At 44.8% G+C, this 18,124-nt stretch overlaps 1 protein-coding gene and 1 long non-coding RNA gene across 2 annotated transcripts in view; one reads left to right on the forward strand and one right to left on the reverse strand.

Annotated features, from left to right (window-relative positions):
• C8B (complement component 8, beta polypeptide) overlaps positions 1–18,124 on the reverse strand; it is a 38,157-nt gene that overhangs the window by 14,955 nt on the left and 5,078 nt on the right. The window contains exons 2-8 of the mRNA XM_006768368.2: positions 14,823–14,979; positions 11,488–11,629; positions 9,306–9,447; positions 7,132–7,264; positions 4,458–4,655; positions 2,997–3,237; positions 885–1,013 (exon numbers count right to left, since the gene is read on the reverse strand). Of these exons, the coding sequence (XP_006768431.1) occupies positions 885–1,013; positions 2,997–3,237; positions 4,458–4,655; positions 7,132–7,264; positions 9,306–9,447; positions 11,488–11,629; positions 14,823–14,979 (1,142 nt within the window). The remainder of the gene's footprint in view (positions 1–884; positions 1,014–2,996; positions 3,238–4,457; positions 4,656–7,131; positions 7,265–9,305; positions 9,448–11,487; positions 11,630–14,822; positions 14,980–18,124) is intronic.
• Positions 11,921–13,848, forward strand: LOC107183871. The gene is made up of 3 exons (XR_001514677.1): positions 11,921–12,007; positions 12,225–12,290; positions 13,203–13,848. It is a non-coding gene; the product is annotated as an uncharacterized LOC107183871 (long non-coding RNA).

Genomic DNA, 18,124 nt, shown 5'->3' on the forward strand with positions numbered 1-18,124 from the left:
CCTGCTGACCAGCTTTTCTTTCCCACTCCACTGGCTGTATTGATTCCCAGCTTCCCCATAAGGCCTTCAAGATTCCTGCTCCTAAGATGCCTGGCTTTACACCCTGGCTTCATTATGCACCTTGCAACCCAGCCACACTCCGATCTGGTCTCTCCTGCCACATGGGCTCTGCTGTATGGTTTGTGGCTTCACCTGCTCTTCTAGTCTCTGTAAAGCCCTTTGTCTCAGGGAAGGACTAGCCTCCTCACCTGCCTCCTCCAGCTCTAGCATCCTACCTCTAGCCAGGCCAACTCCCACCCAGACCCCCGACTAATTTTCCATTGTTAGATCTTTTTCCTACCTAAAACACAACCTTGAATCTTTACTCCTCCAGTGACAAAATGACCACTTCCCTTAGGAAGCCTGCCTGATGCTCTCAACTGGGTTAGGTGCCTCTCACTGTCTTATCATTGGTTCCTTGTTTGCCTACTTTGTGTGATAGAAATACAATTTTATTCATTTTTGTATGCCCAGCACATAGTAGGAGTAGGTACATTTTTATTGAATGATTTTTTTTTTAATTTTTAATCTTTACCTAAGGATATGTTTTACTAATTTAAAGAGGAGAGAGAGGGAGAGAGAGAGAGAGAGAGAGAGAGAGAGAGAGAGAGAGAGAGAGAGAGAGATCAGTTGGGTTCAAACCCATAACCTAGGTATGTGCCCTTACCAGGAATCAAATCCGTAACCTTTAGTGTGTGGAGAATGCTCCAATCAGCTAAGCCACCTGACCAGGGCTGCCTTACTATTTTAATTGAAATGCCTTGGAATATCCAGTATTTAATGTAAAGAAAGACCAAGTCCTGGAGTCCTAGAAGGGAAAGATGTCATGTGCCCCTGCCGCTCACCTTTGATTTCCTTCAGCACACCCTTGCACAGGGCCATGGACACACCGAGCTTGAGGTAGACTATTGTGAAGGCAGCACCCATTCTAAAACCTGCTTGGGCACAGGCGTGAATATCCTTAAGAGAATAATCTGAAAGAAGCAAGAAAAGAGGCTCATGACCGAAAGGTAATCCAGCCTGTCCCCTTCCTGTGGTTGATCCTAGAGGCCCAGCCCTTGCTGGGTGTCATGGCTATGCAGGGACTCAGGTTCAGACAAATGGGAAGCCAGACTGATGACAGGAAATACAGGCAGCTCCTGCACTGGATCAAGACCGCATACGAAACTAGGACCACCTTCCCCCCAGACTCTGTATGGTCTCTGCGGGCATTTGCCACCCACCCACGAAGGGAAGTGTTCAGAGTCCTTTTCCAAAAACGTGGTTCCTTGTGAAGTTTCTAGGGACTGGTCCAGGGAATATAGGCTGTTGCAATATCTCCCTTCCCTGACCCACCCATCTCTAATCTTCGATGCAGTAGAGTGAGCTTATAAATTGATTGAGGCAATATATATGAAGTGCCTGGTCCAGTACCTGACAAAGGGGCCCCTTCCTCATTTATTATTCATTTTTGGATCATTTCCCACTTGCCCCGCTCTAATTCTCCCCAGGTATCCTCCTCCCCTGGCTTGCTGAAACCTCAGAGTGCCTTGTAGCACCTTTCTGTAGCACTTTGAGGTCAGTGAAAGAATGGGAATTTTGACTACTTGGGTTGTCTGGTAATCAGTATTGCCCCATGCATGTTCCTTGAAACATTAATCCCTTAATACTATCACTTATAATTCTTGTACTGGTAGGTTTTATAAGCAAAAGGGCTTCTGTTGTAGTCCAGTAAGTGTGACCGGTGTGGCATCAGATGAGGTGGAGAGGTCATGGCATGGCAGTGTGCTTGGGAAACTCCTAAAGTGGGATCAGTTATGTTTCCTCAAGTTATTTGATCACAGAGCCTGTTTGAGGAAGTATGAAAAGCACTTTATAAATTACTGGTGTGGAACCCTTGATCTTGGTAAGACTAAGGCCACCATGACATACATTTATATTTGGTAACCTGTGGCTTCTAGCGAGTACACTGGACGGATAGCCAAGGCCCAGCTCTGCCACTGTAAACCGTGCGACCTGGGGCAGGTCTCTTAACCTGACAAGTTCCATGCTGTTTGAAACAATACCAATTGGAAAGCAAGGATCACACCTTAGACTTGCAGATTACACTTGGAAAGACCTGTATTGTCTGTATGGAGAGAGGATCACAGAGGAGGAAGGGGCGTTGGGTATTAGTTTGGAGACTGTGGTGAAGATCTCCCACCTTGATATTTAAAGCATGGTTTGTGGATCAGCAGCATGGACATCATTTCCACGCTTGCTAGAAATGCAGAATCCTAGGTCTCACCTGAAACTTAGTGAATCAGAACATACCTCTTACAAGATACTCAAATAATTCACATTCACCGTTTGAGAAGGACTGATGCTGGGGTGAGCATAAGATGGAAACGGTAAAGATAGAGAGAAAAGGTGATTGGGGCTGGAGCTAAAGGGACTTGCTAATAGGTTGAAAGGAAAGGAAAATAACCAAGGTTGACTCCTAGGTTTTCAGTTGGAGCCACGGGTTGGATGAGATGTCCATGATTCTGGAAGAAACATATTTGGAAAAGAAAAGCAAGTGTTCTCTTTGGGGGCATGATGGTTGTTAGGCATTTGAATGGCGATATCAAGGAGGCATTTTGACATAAGCTCTTGGTTGCAGAGAAGAGGTGCAGGATGGATATACAAACTGGGGTTTATCTTCATGTGGGAGGCATTTAAAGCCCTGATATTTGATGCTATTATCTGGAGAGAATGGTTATAGAAAAGCGGACTGCCCAGACAGAGGGCTGGCTGAAGGACCAACATGAACAAGTTAAAAAAAAAAAGGATGAGGAATCTGCAAATGGAACTGTGAAAGGATAGCCAGAGAGGGAGGAGGAGAACAAGGAGCACTGCTTCTAACTCCTCTCCCGGCAACTCATGGACACTTCTCCCCATCAACACACATAGCTCACACGTGGCCCGTCAGGAAAGTCATGCTCCCCTGGGCTGGGTACCTGCTTTCTCCATGGCCTCCTGGTTCATAACAAGTGTGTATTCATAGATGCCCCCCAGCACGGCCTCCGTGATGTAGTGGGTCCCAAAATCGCGGAAGAGGTCTCTGTACTCGCCATAGGCATACTCCAGGGGCAGCTGCCTGACTCGCTGGAGGAATTCGTAATGGAGCATGAGACTTCGGGATTTCAGCTTATAACGGGCCACCTCAAGGTCAGAGCGTGCATGCAGAAATCTGCTTCTCTAAATGAAATACCAACATGGGAAAACCAGACCTTTAAAGTTAGGAATCTGGAACGAGAAGATGAACTTTACAAATACCACCCAGTGTTCTCGGCCCGGGGTCATCACTCTTATGATTCCTTTAGGACACTTGAGGGGAGATGGACTCTCCGACAAGCTCTCAAGTCTCATAAATATTCCAATGTCCTTTTCAGCGTGGAAGAACTCGCTCTTCGCTCAGGTCCTTAAAGTAGCAAATGAGGAATGAGAAGGGGAGACAACCAAAAACAGACTCAGCAGGGACAGCAGAGGCAGCAGGGGCAGCAGGGGCACGGCGGCAACTCTGATGGGATGCAGGGTTTGCTGACCCACGAAAGCAACTTCTTCATGATCTTCTGGTGAAAAGAGTAATAGCCAGGCTGTAGGAAGGCTAGCCATTGTGTGTGGCCAGAGACAACCAGCCACAACCCGCACACCAAACTGAGGCCTGGCTTTGGAAATGAAGTGTTATTGGAGTACAGTTATGCCCCTGTGTTTATGTCCAAAACTGCTGTCACTACAGTGGCAGAGTTGAGTAGTGGAAACAGAGCCTGTAGGGCCCCACAAAGCCTAAAATATTTGGTCTCTGGCCCTTTACAGAAAAAGTTGTGTGGGAGGAAGGCTCAGGCCTTGTCCTTGTAGAGGAGGGAGGTGAGAGTTCACCAGGCGGGCTATAGAGTCAGAAGGGAAGGTGTCATGAATTAAATAAAGACCAGGTGGGGATATTAGAACCCAGGAAAGGAACAGATAAGGAGAAGAATGAATTCAGAAGAAACAGGTGCATGCTGTGAGGTCAGCTCCACCCAATGCCCCAAGAAGTCCGAGGGGAGGTCTTGGGTGACTTTCTGGAGAGGAATGTCAGCTGAAAATTTGAGATGGAAGTCAGATTGCTGGGTTGGAAAGCCTCCAGAGCTGATCTGGTCTGGCAAAGCTACAATCTTCAATGAATGAAAACCAAGGGGAAAAGCTTATTAGAAAATAAGGGTAAATAATTTGAGAAGGCTACTGCTGCCTGCTCTTCTAAAGAGTAAGTCAACATATTACCATGCTATTTTGTGTGTGTGTGTGTGAAGAGATTTTCAAGATAATAGAATTACAATTGGTTGCTAGGATTAGTAAGTAATGCGGAATATGGACACATCAGTGGGTATGAAAATTCAAATGAATAGAGAGAAACTGAAGAGCCCCAAGAGGGTACTTACAGTATGAGAGAATCTTTTGGTTCGGCTGACAAAACGTTGGCCATTATCATTTGCCATGTTGATGCCAAATTCAAATATTCCAGGGATTGTAAAACCAGCGCTGAAACTAAATTGGCTTCTTTCCGCGTTTGTGACATTACGCTCAAAATCCGAGTAAGATTCATATTCTGTCAGCGCAAATTCATATTTGCCTTGGGTCTAAAGGAAGAAAAGAAGTTCCTTATGTCATCTGACTCCCATCAGCTCTGTACAAGTCAACAAACACCCATGGTCCTCTTACCGTGTGCTCTGGATACAGGGAACTCAGAGCCAACAATGTTCTCACCCCCAGGGCTCCCAACCCAGTAAGAGAGACAGAGGTGTTCAGTACTGTGGGGTGATATTTAGAAGTGAGTGCTTAGTCTGGATTTCAACTGGCAGAAAAGTAGAGCACATTTTGGGCTGTAGACTCAGCTTAGGCAAAGGCATGGAGCTGGGAAAGTGCAGATGTATTTAAAAATTGCAAGGGGTTCTAGTGTGGTCGATTCAGAAGGTAGAATAGCGTGGAGCAGAGAGAGGCATTGTGAGAGAATGTGCTGGCATAAAAATGTTGGGGCTTCTAAGATGACTTGCTCTAAGTTGGACTTCATCCAAAGAGGAGCCAGCAGAGGAAGTGGCCGAGCCTCGAGAAGATCACTGAAGGACAACTTAGTGGTTGGATTGGTGGGGACCACTGTGGGGTCAGAGATACAGGCCAATGAGGAGGCTGTCGGAGGAATGCCAGTGCCAGGTAATGAGGGTCTGATCACAGGTAGTGCAGTGGGAATGAAGTGACAGGGGCAGGAAAGGGCCTTTGAGAGAACCCAGAAGGACTATTTGCTTGAAAATCAGGGCTGTTTGTCCCATGCACAGGGGAACAGCCAAGGGGGACTGGTCACTTGGTGGCCCTGGAGTGACCAATCCTGAACTGTCTCCACCACATTACATCCACTTCTGGGTGCTTGTGGCTCCTAGCCCCCCAGCTGTCAATATATAGAAGCAGACATGAGTCTGAGTGTGGCCTGGAATGAGGCTGCCTGAGGAGAATGTGTCACTGCCATTTTCAAGTTGGGTAACCTTGGACATCCAACCTGACCTAACCTCTCCATGCCTCAGTTTCCTCATGTGTAACAAGGAGACAATAATTATTCCTCCACTGGACTTATTCTGAGGGTTGAGTTTATATGGGTAAAACACTATACAGTGCCTGACACAGTGCTAAAAAAAAAAAAAAAAAAAAAAAAAAGTTGGCGATGAAAATATACGGGGTGGGCAAAAGTAAGTTTACAGTTGTGAGTATGCAAAACAGAGTTTATTTTTGTATTGTTATTTATTAATTATTGTATTATTTTCCGTACAAACATCTGTAAACCTACTTTTGCCCCCCAATCCTGCTGGGCGAGGAGCTGCTTTAGCCTGGCTGATAAATGGCTGTTCCAGGATCCTCCTCTGACAATAGAGGCTGTGGAATGGTGCTGGCCTCATGGAGGAGGGTGTGTTTGTCTCAGGCTCTTTTTTTTCTTTTTTGGCCAATAAGTATGTGTGGGAACAACGGGAGAGAAAAGGGAGGAGGAGGGGACAGTTCCCTGACGGCCAAGACGGCACAGCTTTAGGAGTGGAAACTACCATCAGGGTTATCTCGTCTAACCCCCTCATTTGACAAGTGAGGAAACGGAGGCCCAGAGTGAAAAAGGAACCCAGGTGAAAGTGAACCTGGGACCTGCGGCAGAGCAGAGCCGGCCGTTAACCCCAGTGTCATCTCCTCAGTCTCGAGTGAATGTGCCTCGCAGTACCATCGTCTGTTCTAACCCCGCTCTCTGTGAGAGTGCTTCTGCGTCTGTATCGTAATCGGAGTGGGCTTCCATTAGTGGAGCATTTTACAACTTCAACTGCTTGGCACAATGCCCCATCTAATAAGCAAGGGCTTGGTGACACCGAGAGTTAACATTTCCCGAGGACGCGCCACTCAACCAGGTGTGTGTGCTGAGCCTTTACAGAGGTTACCTCAGTAGATCTCTCCCGGCAGGACAGGACCCTTATAACTCCCAATTCAAAGAGAAAAGGGGAGGCTCAGAGCCTTTAGGAATACACAGATGGTAAACTGCAGAGCCACCAAATCTGCAAGACTCCAAATCCTAAACCATACTTCTATCTTCATGGTAGCCTTGGATATTCTTTTATTTATTTATTTATTTATTGAAAATATATTTTATTGATTTTTTACAGAGAGGAAGGGAGAGGGATAGAGAGTTAGAAACATTGATGAGAGAGAAACATCGATCAGCTGCCCCCTGCACGCTCCCCACTGTGGGTGTGCCCACAACCAAGGTACATGCCCTTGACTGGAATCGAACCTGGGACCCTTCAGTCCAAGGCCGACCCTCTATCCACTGAGCCAAACTGGTTAGGGCTTGGATATTCTTTTAATACAATTGCTGCTACTGCAACTATTGCTGTCATCATATGCAGCATGTCCATCTCGCCACGTGTCCTGAGGAAGGAACCACCCATTTTACCCATGAAAGATTGATGTTCAGAGATAAAGTGATGCTGCCAAGCTCGCCCAGTGGCAGGCGGCAGGCCTGGCTGCAACTCCTGCTGGCTGGCTCTGCCCTGCCGTCCCTCTGCCCTTCAGGGGCTTCCTGGCTGCACATACCTGTGGGGCGTAGCTTTCCACGTTGAATGGCTTCCTAAACCTCGTGTTCAGTATGTAATGGGGGGAGCACCCACCGCCGTAATACCTGTGATCGAGAACTGGGCCCTCGAAACTGTTTGTGAACAAATTAATCCTGCAGGGAAGGCACAGAGAGGAAGAAGAAGCATGTGTAAGCAGTAGTTTGTAATAATTTCAATTGGTAGAGCTAATAAATGGTAGGTGGAACTACAGGCATGGCATCCAAGGCCCTTGATATCTGGGAGAAAGCAGCTTCACAGCTTCATGTCTGGCCACTCCCAACCACAACCGCATACCCTAGTCCCAGCCACTTGGAGAAGCCTGCTCTTCCTCCAATCTGCTTTGCTCCTTCTCATAGGTGTAAGTGCTGTGCCTTATGCCTAGAATGCCCTTCCAGCCATCCACTGTTTGTTTGTTTGTTTTTTCTTTTGAGATTGAGCTCTGTTGTTGCCTATTGTTGCGAGCCCTCACTGAGTCTTGTACCAAGCTGGTACCAAGCTGGATCAGAGGCCCTCCTATTATAAGGATGGCCCATAATAGGTTAAGAAAACAAACTCTGGAACCAGAAGCCTGGGGTCAAATCCCTGTTCTGCTATTTACAAGTTATGTGACCTTGGGTACACCTGTCATTAACCTCTCTATACTTCAGTCTCCTCAACTATGAAATGGGAGTAAGGAGAACAACTACCTCACGGGTTGTTGGGCGGAGTCCATGTGTCATATTTGTTAAGTGTTTAGAATACTGCTTGGTCAATGCTTATTATTAAATGTGTCTATTGTCGCTGAAACCGGTTTGGCTCAGTGGATAGAGCGTCGGCCTGCGGACTGAAAGGTCCCAGGGTCGATTCCGGTCAAGGGCAGGTACCTGGGTTGCGGGCACATCCCCAGTGGGGAGTGTGCAGGAGGCAGCTGATCGATGTTTCTCTCTCATCGATGTTTCTAACTCTCTATCTCTCTCCCTTCCTCTCTGTAAAAAATCAATAAAAATATATTTTAAAAAAAATAAATGTGTCTATTGTCCCCAGTGGGTTGTATGCCCCTGGGGGGTGGGGGTTTTCTTCTGAATTTCTGTATGACTCACATCATGAGACACTAAAACAGTTACCATTTACTGAGGGTCTAACTCAGTGGTGGCTCCATGCAGCACCTTAGTGTCCCCAAGGCCCTGGGTGGTAGATATCATTATGGCCTTGTAGAAAGGGTGAAAATCCTGTCTCTAATTAGACATACTGCTCACTGCCTCCGAAGGCAGGCCTCTGTCTGGCCCAGTTCTGACTGCTACCAAAAGTTCTTTTTTGGTGTTGCAAGGAGCTCTGTCTGCTTTCAGCTTCTGCCCATTGGCCTCAGTTTTAATGGAATTGTGTTAGGCTCTCTTCCCTATGGAAGAGTTTCAGTATCATAAAAATGGATATTTATTAATTTTATTTAATAAATATAATGTGGTGCTTACTTTGTGGAGGCACAGTAATAATTAATTTACAAATATTGAGTCACTTGATCCTTATGAGATAGGGATTATTATTATTATACCCATTTTAGAGATGAGAAAAGTGAGGCACAGAGATGGTAATTGACCTGCCCGAGGTCTCACTGCCAGAAACAACTGGTGGGGCCAGGATTCCAAGTCTGAGGGTCTAGTTCAAGAATGGAGGCTGCATTCTTCCCACCACATAAGCTGCCTCTCACTTATTACTTTATTATAATCACACTAGAGGCCCGGTGCACGAAATTCCTACACTGGTGTGGGGGGGGTCCCCACAGACAGCTTAGACAGTTGGACATCCTTAGTGATGCTGCACTCACCAGCCATGAGCCTGGCTGCTGGCTGAGCAGCACTCCACCTGTGGGAGCACACTGACCACCAGGGGTGCAGCTCCTGCTTTGAGCGTCTGCCCCCCTGGTGGTCAGTGCACATCATAGAGGCTGGTCATTCCACTGTTCAGTTGATTTGCATATTAGTCTTTTATTATATAGGATTAGCTTATTGAGTCCTCTCCAAACTTAAGAGAAGGGTATTACTGACATCCTTCTACAGGTGACAAAACTAAAGCAGAAAGGAGAAAAGAAGCCACCCTTTCCCTATCAGCTTCTTCTTCTCTACAATTACCCTTAATGTTGTACCTTCCCATGTATACAATAGAAACACAGTAACTTACCCACTGGCCAGACTGCCAATTGCCCAGTATTGGTGCATTTCCTGCTTACACTTTTTAGAAACTTTTCTACAGTTTGCCTCATCTGACCCGTCCCCGCAGTCATTGTCCCCATTGCAAAGAAGTCTGCGGTTTACACACCTCCCTGGGTTGGAAAGAGGATGTTACACACAGTTATTTGACTGTCAGAGGGCAATTAACATGCTCTGAGCACCTACTCTGCACCAGGCACTTTCCAGGCTTTCGATGCTTCATTTTGACACGTATCACGGTGGTAATGACCTTTACATCTTATTCCCCCAAAGAGGCCAGTCTTGTATTTCGGAAAGCACTGTGAGAGGAGGTTATTAAGAGAGGGCAAGGGCAAGCGCCTGAGAGGCAGAGGTCGAGTGGCCCGACAGGAAGGAAGCCTGGACTTCTCACCCTGAGGTTGGGAAGAGACATGGGTTTGGTGGGTACTGAAGTCATACCAGCTATGTGACCTTCCCTATGTTACTTAACATCATGCCTCAACTTACCCATCTATAAAATAGGGAAGTCATCATACTGTACCTACCCTGAAGGTTGCTGGGAACTTAAATGAGTAAACAGAACAGTACTAACTCATGGGAATGCCAGATATGTGTTGTTATTGTTTCAATTAGTGTTTTTGTGAGCCACGTGCCCATTGCCAGTAAATATCTGCAGCAGGATTGGAACTTATGGCTGTCTAATCACAGTTCTTTCCACTAACCCACACTGCCTTCAGTACCATAGCCATTTGGACTATTTTTTCAAGCATATTTGAACGATATGTTTGAAATTATTTGCAGCACTTGACTAACTTGGTGTCCTTTATTATTTGCATATTCTTGGGAAATAAAGCTCATAATACAGGTGACAGTTCCTTAGATGTGTCTGGTTACTTTTAACCAAAGTTCTTGGGATGTTAAAGTCAGAAGAATAACAATCTCGTCCTCAGGTGTTTCTTACTAGGAATTTAAACTAAAGCCTGCCTGAATAATCATTATGGCTTTGGTCAGAACCATGGAATGCTGGCATAATCCATCTGTGGACACATTGTAAAAAAGTCTTTCAGATTTATTGGGTAGAATTTTGCATTTGCAATCAGCCCTAGAAATTGTTCTACGAATCCCTCACTCTTTCTTGAAAGATCCCAAAGCACAGTCCACATGGGTACAGTAGATGTAGAGTTGTAGCTCCTACCTAGAGAATTTGGGTCAAAGTACTCTTGTTTTTTTTTTTGTTTTTGTTTTTGTTTTTTTTTGTTTTTGTTTTTTTTTCTGGACACTTGGAGAAATAGAGAGGCATATATTTGCTTGAATGAGCCAGATGAATGAGTTGAAAAGTTAAGTATTTACTTAGTCCTGCAGCTGATGATCATTTGTGTGCTCCTTTCTACCTTCCTTCTGTCTGTCCATCATCTGTCCTTCTTTTATCCTTCCTTCCTTCCTTCCTTCCTTCCTTCCTTCCTTCCTTCCTTCCTCCCTTCCTTCCTTCCTTCTTTCCAGAATGTTTTACTGACTATATCTTGCATTAGGGGTTATGCTGGACTTGCTGATGTAGAAATGCAGAGGCAGGAACTATCTCTCCAAAGATTTTTCAGAGGTAAATAGTGCTAACCATCCTTATTTAAATGTTTCAGGCTTTGCCTCTGAGAGAGCCAGCAGAGCTCACCCCCTGAATGGAGCTTTCATACCCATCATGTCAGTTGATCCCTATAACAAACTTGTAAGGTTTTACCATCACTTTTAATTTTCTGCTGAAAGAACCAATATGAAGAAAGGTTAAGTGACTTCTCTTAGGTCACAAAGTCCAAATGAGACTTGACTCAGGAGTTCTGATTTCAGCACACATCCCTTTGATGTCTGTAATGTCTGTGAGTGTGGTTTGAATTCCACATTTCCAACGGCAGCTTTTTCTACTTACCTGTTGTGTGACCTTTGGCAAGGAATGTCTCCAAGTCTCAATTTCTTAATACATAAAATGGGGATAACACCCACTTTATAGAGCTGTTTTTATGAAGTGATACATGGGAAAGGAGGTAGAGATATGAAAACAAGGAGGCCTCCTACCTGACACATGACCCTGAGCTTGTGCACCAGGCAATGGCCAGTGCCACCAGCATCACATGTTGTTGCCTAATTTGCTAGCTCTCCCCTCCCAGTCCTATGGCCCTTTATACCTGTCTGTGCACACACGAAGCCTTCACATCGCACTTGACTTCTGCAGGGTGCGTTGGTAACACAGTCTTCGGCTTCCTTGTCAGAGAGTCTGCAGGGATCCCCGTGGAACTGAGAGGGCCGCAGCAAGACGGCGTGTCTGTACTGGAGGGGAGAGAGTCAGGTGAGCCGAGGGCAGAGTCTCAGGTGCCATGGGAGCTTAGGGATACCTTAAAGGTCTATGTTGCTATTGGCTGCTTGCCTATTTCAACTGCACTGTGAGCTCTCTGAGGGCAGGGACCTTGTCTGATCTCTGATCTGCAGTGAAGATTTGCTGAATGTGGGGAAAGCATGGGCTCTGGAGTCCAAAGGTAGTAAATAGATTGATGTGGCCAATTCAATAACACAAAACCACAGCCTCTCCGCTTGATTACTTCAATAGGCTGACTCAAGTATTCTCATTTACTCAGTATCTTATTAATGCAGAAGCGTGTGCTTGGGACCCACAATGGACTCTGATGCTGTCTAGTTATGTGATATTGGGTAAGTTACTTAACCTCAATGATCTCAGCTTACTGATCTTTAAAATGGAGATAATGAATCACATTAAACATATAGTTATGGGGTTTGAATTATATATATGATGCATATATGAAATCTCATTGTGTTGTCTGGTACATAGTAGGCACTCAATATCTGCTTTTCTTTTTTATTATTAACACATTTTAGTAGTCAATCTTTCTCCATCTCTACCTTCCAGTTTATTCCAGGAATGTTGAGTAAATTTCCAAAATATTGACTGAGCCACCCAATGGTTAAGACAAAAGTAGGTATTATTTATGCCTGCTTTTTTGTTTGTTTTTAATCCTAATCATGCCCTCTAGGCTGCCCTCAAGGAGGGCACAGATGGTGCTAGTGGGGATGGCAGCAGGCGGTGTCAAGGCAATGAGATGGGTGCCAGGATGGAGGGAGAGCAGTGTGCTCTGTAAATTCGTAGAGGTATCCCAATGCAAACGTAGGAGAGGGGAAAATGACATCTCAACTGAGACCAAAGGTTGAACGGAAATGTCAGGCAAGCCCAGAGAGCTGGTATGAGGAGGGGAGAGGAGGGTGGTCCAGTGGAGGAAATCGCTGTGCCACAGCTGAGAGATGAGACAGAATGGGCCTTGTTCCTGGAAACAAAATTCATCATGGCTGGAGTAAAGAGCGAAAGAGGGATAGAGGCAAGAGATGGAGGGAGACAGAGGCAGCAGCAGGTAATGTAGGCCTTCCAGGCCTCAGTAAGGTTGGATTTAGTACTTTATGAAACTACAGCAGGGAAAGGAAGTGATCAGATTTGGGTGTTTCCAAATGCTAGTTGCAGTCAAGATTTTGGTGCAACTAAAGGGGCAAATCAGCCCTGGTCAGTGTGGCTCAGTTGGTTGGGCATCATCCCATGCACCAAAAGGTCACAGGTTTGATTCCTGGACAGGGCACATGCTCAGGTTTTGGGCTTGATCCCCAATAGCCAATCAATGTTTCTCTCTCACATGGATGTTTCTTTCTCTCTCCCTCTCCCTTCCCCTCTTTCTAAAATAAATAATAATTTAAAAAAACACACATAAAAATGGTGGGCAAACCAGGCTAGCAGCCCCTTTGCAGAATGACATGTTAACCAGCCACAGTTATTAATTGTATACTATCTGGAAATCAATATATATGCACAACTATTCACTCACACTCCTGTACATTTCCAAAGGTTCTTTCTTTCTAGAGCCTTTGGAAACACAGAGGCTGGCAGGACAGGGATAAGGCCTGCACGAAGACTGTCAGAAGACTATCTCAGCCACCAAAGAGAAGATTAGTTTCAGGAGCATGGAAACAGTGGAGGAAAGATATCTCCCAATTCCAGTTTGAAAGGTTCTGATGAAACCCCAGCAGTGAGCCTGCTGACAGCGACGATGCCAGCTGAGGGAATCGTGCTACAAGATCCGAGTGAAGAGCTCTGGATGGCTGGATGAGTGGGTGACTCACGCTGAGTCTTCCTGGTTTATGGTGTGGATGAAGCAATTATCCAGATAAGCGGATCAATGTTGGTAACTTCAGCAATAAAGCCCACTTTGGGAACCAAATGATCCTGCTTGGCTCTTCACATTGATCCAATTAAGTGTGTAATTGTCCTGGGCCTAACTTCCACAGTGTCTTTGGGGTCCTAGCCCGTGGCTGGTTTGGCTTCCCAAGGAGCTGGGGAAATGGCAACCGTTCTCTGACACATCTGCTCCTCCCAGAGCTGGGGTCCTGGACCAGCCCTCTGAGGACAAGGGAGCCTGATGGATAAATATTGCAGAAATGGTGTGTTTTGACTGGTTGAACACTAGACCTGAAGCCAGTGGCCTGAGTTCAATGCCTGCATTTGCTACTAGGTGAGAACTCACTCACCTGCTCCGAGTCTCTGTTTACCTATCTGCTTAACAGAGTGTGTATGACTATGCTACCTTCTTTTACAGAGATATCAGAAAATATAATGAAATCAAACAACAAGTTTGTGGGACACCTATCATGTGCCAGAAAGTGGCCGACAAACTGAAGATAAAGAATTGAGTAAGCCTTTACTGGTTCACAGTGTAATGGAAAGCTAAGTAATAATAATAAAAAAAGTAAATGATAAATGCAAGGATACCCAAAGAGAGAGCTATTAAAGCTCATAAAAAGGCACCTATCTAACTGTAAGGGCGGGGGGGCTGAGAAATCAGGGAAGGCTCCTCAAAAGACATGGCCCTTAAGCAGAGATTCAAACCATGAGTAGATGTTAGCCAGTAAAGGAAGTGGGAAAGGTCACTCCTGCCTGAGAAAGCAGCATGAATAAAGGCACAGGGAGAGGGTGAAATGGTCAGAGAAATGCACGTGTTCAACGTGCTAGAGTGGGGGCTGTTTTATGGAGATGTAGGCCAGGTCTAGGTCATGGGGAGCCTTTACTACTAGAAGTATGGACTTGATCTTAAGGGCCCCAGGTAGACTTTGAATGAGTTCAGGCTGGGAAAAGATAGTCCAGCCTTGCATTTTTGATGTTGCCTCCCTCTGGTTGCATGAGGAAAGATGGATTGAAAGGGCAAGGTTGGTGGCAGGAAGCCTAATTAGGAAGCTGTTAACATGAGCAAGGACACATGTTTAGAAAAAATAAAAACAACCTGAAAGATCAAAGAAAGGATATAATTGCTACTTGGAAACACAGAGGAATAGAATTCCTTAATAAAATCAGTCAACATTTACCCAGGTCCTACTATGTGCCAGGGACTGTCTGTAGTGCCTTAGCCAATATTCGCTGAGAATTAGGGATCCTGGAAGCTTAGAGGAGCTCTCTTAAGGCTTGGGTACTTACCCTTTTCTTCTGACATGGATCACACCTGGTCCAGGAGGACCAGCTGGACAGTTCACAATCAATAGGCCCCAAGGTGACATCCACACTCCGTGTCTGCCTACTCTTGGCAAGGCTCCCATTAACTGCATTTGACTCAAGATAGAGTGGCCTTTCAGCTCTAAAGGGTCACAAGAAGAGAGTCAAATATCAAAAGGGGATTAAGTATATATGCAACCACCTATCCATCCAGTCAATAAATATATATTTTCTCACTTCTGCAAGGCTATCGGTTTATCATTCAAGTACAGGTTAATATTTATTGAATACCCAGTGAGTGTCTGACATTATGGCTAGCTATGGTCGAAAGTGTATTGAACTTGGATCAGAAGACAGTCCATCAGATTTCTCAACAGAAACTTTGCAAGTCATAAGTGATTGCAAAGAAGTATTCAAAGTTTGAAAAGCAAGGACCTAGAGACCAGATTACTCTACCCAGCAAAGGTATCATTCAGAATCAAAGGACAGGTAAAGAGCTTCCCAGACAAAAAAAAAGGTAAAGGAGTTCATCACCTCCAAACCCATGTTATATGAAATGCCAAGGGGCCTTCTTTAAGAAGAAGAAGAAGAAAGATTAAAAATATGAATAATAATATGGCAATAAATACATATCTATCAACAATTGCATCTAAAAAACAAAATAAAAGAATAAGCAAAATGGAAATAGACTCATAGATACAGAGAATATTTTGACAGTTGCCAGAGGGGGGTTGGGTGAAAAAGGTGAAGGGATTAAAAAGTAAAAACTGCTCCCTAGCCGGCTTGGCTCAGTGGATAGAGCGTCAGCCTGTGGACTGAAGGGTCTCAGGTTCGATTCCAGCCAAGGGCACATGCCTGGGTTGGGGGCTCGATCCCCAATACGGGGTGTGCAGGAAGCAACTGATCAATGACTCTCTCTCATCATTGATGTTTCTATCTCTCTCTCCTTCTCCCTTCCTCTCTGAAATCAATAAAGAAATATATTTTTAAAAAAGTAGAAATTGGTTGTTACAGAATAGTCATGGGGATGTAAAGTACAGCATAGGGAATATAGTCAATCATATTCTAATAACGATGTATGGTGTCAGATGGGTGAGAGATTTTTCAGGATGATCACTTAGGAAGTTATGTAATGTCTAATTACTGGGGTGTACAACAATGTATATCAACTGTAATTTTAAAAAATTAAAAAAATAATGTAAAAAAGAACAAACCCTAACCATCAAGAACATCTAGGATCTTATATGCAGGGTGTAGCAAAAGTAGGTTTACAGTTGTTCTTATGGAAAGTAGTTAATAATAATACAAGAAGAAACTCTGCATTTTGCATACTTACAACCATAATCCTACATTTGCCCCCCCCCCGTATTTCCATCAAAATAGTTTATTTTATATTTAATGTAAGTTTAGTTAAATACATAAAATATGTGTAACTGAATGTGAAATCAGCCATTTGAGACTTGGAAAAGAAAACCTGTTTTAATTTTCCACTCAGAAGAAATTGTTCTCAAATAGTGGAATTAGAGAAATCTATTACAGATCAGTTTCTTAGACTAAAGGGGAAGAGGAGGAATTAAACTTTCAGAAACATTTTATTTCCCTCAATCTGCCCTCATTCCCTCAGGGTACCACCACAACCACATACTTTTCAATGTTTTAAAAAGGCAAATTTATAGTATAAAACAGAAAAAAATTACCTTTTTAAGATTGCTAGACTATATAAGCTTTGATATGATAACTTCAGTTTAGATACACAACATCTCTGCGCTTAATTGCCAAAATAATTTGCCTTCCATTGATTTTGTTCTCAGAGCATAGTTTTCTGAGTAAGAGCTACCCAAGTACTTCTATCCATGTAGACCAGTAAAAGCCTGGTCACGATTCTATAAATATGAAACATTTCTCCAACTAGTGGTTTGATGGAAATTAGTTACTTTGTGCATTACCTTACTATGAGACATTCTAAGTAATTATAGGATTGAAGGACCTAGGTGATTGCCAACTATGCATGAAATACTCCTCTTTCTCTTTTCCAGTTCTGAAGACATGTCTATTTAAAATAAATTTCAAGTATTCACCAGTTCCTATTAAAAAAAAAAAAAATGTCCATCGGCAGCTGGGTCATCACGGTCTGCTTTTGCAACCTGTGCAAGCTTCACTTTTCTCACTTGTGTAATGAGACAATAATACCCAACTCACAAGGCTATTTCTAGGATCAAATAAAATGTATGTGAACGCACTGTATAATCTCTAAAATGTATATGCAGGGAATACCACCCCAGCAGGATGTATGATCTTAAGTAATTCTCTCCCCATTTCTGAGCCTCTGTTTTTATCCACTGAAAAGTGAGAGATTTGGACTAGCTGGTCTTTATTTAGGGTGTCTTTAGGGTGCCTCTCACATTAAGAGTCTATGAAATATTTGCTGAGAACAAACCGTATTCAGGGTGTTGGGTTCCAGGGGATACGGAGAACTATACCACCAGGTTCTGCCTTCTGGAACACAGGGTTTGACTTAGAAAAGACACATGCCCCATGTCTTAGCTCTTCCAGAATTTACCCGGTAGGCAAGGCTCTTAAGTACACAGGCTCCATGGCCAGCGCTGTGCTTCAGGACAGCACCGTGACTCAGTGTGGAGGCTGCACAGGGGTGGGAGAGCCTGGAGCCAGGGAAGCAGGCAGAGGGCTCCTGTGTCCACCCAGTGAGTGCTGTAGGCCTGAAGTACGGCAGTGTCAGGGGAGAGAGAATGGGAGCGCAGACGTGTGTCTCTGTGGAATGGATAGACAGTGATGGGTAACTGAACAGGGTGTGGGCTAGAGAGAGGAAGGGGTTTAGTTTGGTGCTGCTTTCCAGTCTGAGAGTCTGGGTGGGTGGGGAACACAGGGGCAAAGGAGGTTATTGGGGAAGATGTGGTTGGAGCATGCTGAGTCCCGCGTGCCCACAAAACACCTATGTGGAGTCACTCAATACATGATTCCTACATGGTTTTAGAACTTAGGAGAGAGGTCTGTGCTACAGATACAGCACAGATGTGATCATCAAAAGCCGTGAGAGAGGATATGACTGTCCTTGTAGGAGAAGCAGCTCGAGGTGAGCTCTTGGGGAGCGTCAGCACCACCAGGAGACTGGGAGAGACTGTGCCTGCCAGTCCAGGTGCAGAGGTGGTGGGGGGCGGGGGCAGTCTGGGGAGTGAGGAGGGACAGACAGACAGCATCACATCTACAGAGCAGTAAAGCAATCTGAGGCCTGAAGTATGTCTAGAAGGTAAGGCCACACTTTTTGCTAA

This window comes from Myotis davidii, unplaced genomic scaffold (genome assembly GCF_000327345.1).
Source record: "Myotis davidii unplaced genomic scaffold, ASM32734v1 scaffold79, whole genome shotgun sequence".
In the NCBI taxonomy this organism is placed as follows: Eukaryota; Metazoa; Chordata; class Mammalia; order Chiroptera; family Vespertilionidae; genus Myotis; species Myotis davidii.